Source organism: Grammomys surdaster, unplaced genomic scaffold (genome assembly GCF_004785775.1).
Source record: "Grammomys surdaster isolate TR1022 unplaced genomic scaffold, NIH_TR_1.0 373, whole genome shotgun sequence".
NCBI classification, from domain to species: Eukaryota; Metazoa; Chordata; class Mammalia; order Rodentia; family Muridae; genus Grammomys; species Grammomys surdaster.
In genome coordinates, this window is record NW_021604792.1 from 4,911,866 (window position 1) to 4,915,871 (window position 4,006).

Below are 4,006 nucleotides of genomic sequence, written 5' to 3' on the forward strand. Positions count from 1 at the left end.
GGAGGAGTCAGCACAGGAGAGTGGGAGGAGTCAGCACAGGAGAGTGGAAGGGGCATGATAAGGCCCCAGCTGCTGAGGTAACCACTCCCACTGCTGTTTCTCATCATTTCCCTTTCTCCTGTTCTTCTGAACTCCTCCCCTACCTCCCCCACAGCATCAGATCTTTTCAGTTTATCCCCAGTAAGAAGAGAAAGATTCCAGGATCCTCCAACCTCCCCAGACCTCGCCTGCTGGAGCCCCTTACTATTAGAGGGCGTGGCATTTGCATCTAACCTACCTACAACCTCAGGGATGCCTTCAATCATCTCTGCATTACTTATGGGTTTATACAGTAAATCCTATGAAGATTTATTATCATGTTGTATAATATTGTATGTGTTCGGTACAGACTTAGTTTTTCCCTGAACCTTTTCAACCTGTAGTTAGTGGGATCTACACCACGGAAGGACAGACAGGGCTGATGGCTTATACTGTTGGTTTATAAAGCCTCTTCACCAAAGCAATATCCACAATTCCTCACTGTTGCTGAATGATTCTGCGACTGGAAACTAGGCAAAGATCTCATGCTCCAGTATCTGGTCCCAGTAGAAAACAAGTCTGAAACCAATCCCTCAACAGTGCCCCTTTGTTCCTCAGAGGTGTGGCCCATGCTGAGGCCCACCCAGAGGTTAGATAAACAGAAGCAGCTGTGGCCTTAGTTCTCTCCCAGGAATGATTGGAATAAAATCCAAGGAGAGGAACCCTGTACCAAATCATGTATCACCTTGTTTCCAACCACGGTGAAGAGTAAATTTTATTTAAATAAACGGCGGGAACTTCCCTTTTGGGTCAAGTCAGAAATATGATGGCGGATAAGATGATGGCCCCTCAGGTCCTTCCACCTCCTCTTCCTCTCCCCTCCTCTGAGCCACTTCTCCATTATAGCCGTGCACCCTTGTCATGTGGGAAACTTAAAACATAAATACAATTGCCTTTTGCCCACACAAAATTCAGAACACACATGTGTTCACAAATCAGTTAATGCCTTGGGGTGGAGCCTGAACACAAGGAGTCTCCTGTGTGGTCCTCGGGGAGTGGCTCGCAGCTGCAGTTGGGATTGATTAATAAACCACGAAGCTTTGTTTTTATGTAAACCCACTTGCTTCGTTTCCGTTGAGACATGTTAGTTTTTGTTTATTACAGTGTGTGTGTTTGTGTGTGCGCGCGCGCGCGCGCACGGGTGTGTGTGTGTGTGTGTGTGTGACCTTAATTAACCTAAGGCATCGCGCCAGCCTGAACCTACTTATTTTTTACCCTCCCTGACACGTAAACACCACTTGTTCCTGTAGAACCTTTAATCTCTCCCATAAGCCCAGCCTCATTCAAACTGTTACCACATTTTAAGAAACTGCACTTCAAAGGGTGTGGTAATGTCCGTGGCAGAGTCTACAGGATGAAAGGGAGAGAGCTGGAGACTGGTTCTCACAGTCATCGTGGCAGATCCTTGTGAAATATCTCCCACCTTGATCACGCCCCATCAAGGACAGAATGAGGATCTATCCTGGAGTTTAGCATTCTTCCGTACCCAACCTCACCACGCGCTAAGCCCCGCCCACTTCGTCTTGCAGGTCTATCCACTAAGCCCCGCCCACTTCGTCTTTGCAGGTCTATCTACTTGTCAAAAGCTGTTGGGAGGAGGATCCAGAAAAGAGGCCAGATTTCAAGAGAATCGAGAGCACACTAGCCAAGATATTTGGGTATTGCTGACATTTTAACCTTTCCTCTCAATTTTGGATTCTTTAACGATGGTTGGTTAGTTGACAGTTAGTGCTACCGAGGAATGAAAATGTTTGTACCAAGAAAATTCTCAGGCTATAACCAACACCTGTCACGTAATATTCAAATGATTCAGAGATTAAAAAGACCACTTCTTGGGGACATACTGGCATAAAGTCAAACACGCAAGAGCAAACTACGTTTTATTATATCATACCTTTTATCATTAAAAATCGTTTCCAGAGGCAATACAGATGGTTCACCAGTTAAGACACACACTGCTCTTGCAGAAGACCCAAGTTTGTTTCCTATAGCCCACATCAGGAGAGTCACAACTGCCTGTGACTCCAGCTCCAAGGGACAGGATGATTCTGGCTTCCCTGGGCAGCGGCATTCAGGAGCACAGTTCCTCCAGTACACACACATACACAAGTTAATAAGTCTGAAGAAAAGATACAGTTTCTAAGAGAACTTACAAGTTGGGGTGCATGAGGCAGTAGGGAGGATTTGGGAGGAATTAACCCAGAGGAGAAACATGGTCAAATACACTGTATGAAATAAATTTTAATTCAATGTATGATTTCCGGACCCTTCTGGAAGTCTAACCTGGGTCCTGAGATTCTATAATGCTCCTTGAGATATATATATATGTGTGTGTGTATGTGTGTGGTGTGTATGTATATATACATATACATATACATATACATATACATATACATATACATATACATATACATGGGTGTTTTTCTCCTCACATGTATGTCTGTGTGCTGTATGCATGCAGTGGTCACAGAGGCCAGAAAAGGCATCTGACCCTGGGTCTGAAGTTACAGAAGATTGTGAGCTGCCACGAGGGAGCTTGGAATCAAACCCTGGTCCTCTGGAAGGGCAGCCAGTGCTCTTAACCACTGAGCCATCTCTCCAGGCTCAGATGATTAGTTCTTAACATTAGAGATTTCTTAATTTTTTAAGATCTAGTTTTTATTTTTAATTATGTGTGTGTGTGTGTGTACAGACACCCAGATCCCCTAGACCTGAATTGGGATTTGCAGGAGGCTGTGAGTCACCTGACATAAGTCTTAGGAGGTGAATGAGGGTCCTCTGGAGAAGCAGAACAGGGTCTTAGGAACCATCTCTCCAGCCCCCGAGGTCAGCAAGCTTTTAAAGATCTCCAAAATCACCAGCTGTAGCCCTAGACACTTTAGATTTGTTTTCTGAATCAGAACAGCATTCCTGTTCAAAGTGGGTGTTATACCCCATTATCCAGTGATACCAAATTCTAGATGCTGTGTGCTTTTAGATAACTACAGATGGGGACAGGAACAGTGGCCAGATCGCTGGGAGACCAAGCACCAGGAAAGGCCTTGCTGGGGGCAGAGGGCAAACCAGCCACACACACACACATACACACACACTCACACTCACATACACACAGAGGCTAACAACTTCCTCAAACTGGAGTGAGTTGGATGGTTTCTATCCTTCCTGCCATCCTCAACTTTCTGGAGGTGTCATTAAGGCCTAAGATTCAGATACCCGCTGAGGTGAGAGGCGAAGGCAGAGATGGGAGCTGAAGCTGATGAGCCTGTGGTCTGATGGGCAGAATGTGCACTGTTTGAATAGAGCAGGAAATGACAACAGATTCAGTTCTTGCCTTTTCGCTCCTTCCCTGGCTGTCACCAAGGTCAGACAGGACTGTGCAGTAGGGACTCTCATGGAGATCGTGGGCCCCTGGTCTTCACCCTTGACTCTGGTGGGTCTCAAACATGGCTGCATGTTTGAGATTTCCTGAGGAGCTTTAAGAAACACTGGCACCTTAATTCTACCCTAGAGCATTTGATGTAACTGGTCTGAGGTGTAACTTAGCACTGGGAGTTTTAATCGTTCCCTAGGTGATGAAGATTCACAGTTAAGATTGGGAAACTTTTAATTGAATCCACTCATTTAGAAAAAAAAAAATCTATCATCTCCCAGTGCTTGCTCCTGATCCCATTCTGCCTAAGTAACTGTACTGGTGGGGTCTTGGGAGCTCGTTATAAAAAATTCTGTCTCTTGAGACAGTTGAGACGTCAACAAGACTAGCCACCTGAGTGCATACCCAAAACAACGACATTCTCCTCGGACCTCCTCCAAACCCATGCTCTGTCTGTCTGTCTCTGTCTGTCTCTCTGTCTCTCTCTTTCTCTTTCTCTCTCTCTCTCTCTCTCTCTCTCTCTCTCTCTCTCTCTCTCACACACACACACACACACAC

General features: G+C 45.6%; 1 protein-coding gene across 2 annotated transcripts in view; it reads left to right on the top strand.

Annotated features, from left to right (window-relative positions):
• The window catches only part of Gucy2c (guanylate cyclase 2C), a 75,426-nt gene that overhangs the window by 55,136 nt on the left and 16,284 nt on the right, over positions 1-4,006 (top strand). For both annotated transcript variants that reach the window (XM_028780977.1, XM_028780978.1), the window contains one exon: positions 1,645-1,736. In XM_028780977.1, coding sequence (XP_028636810.1) covers positions 1,645-1,736 — 92 coding nt within the window. The remainder of the gene's footprint in view (positions 1-1,644; positions 1,737-4,006) is intronic.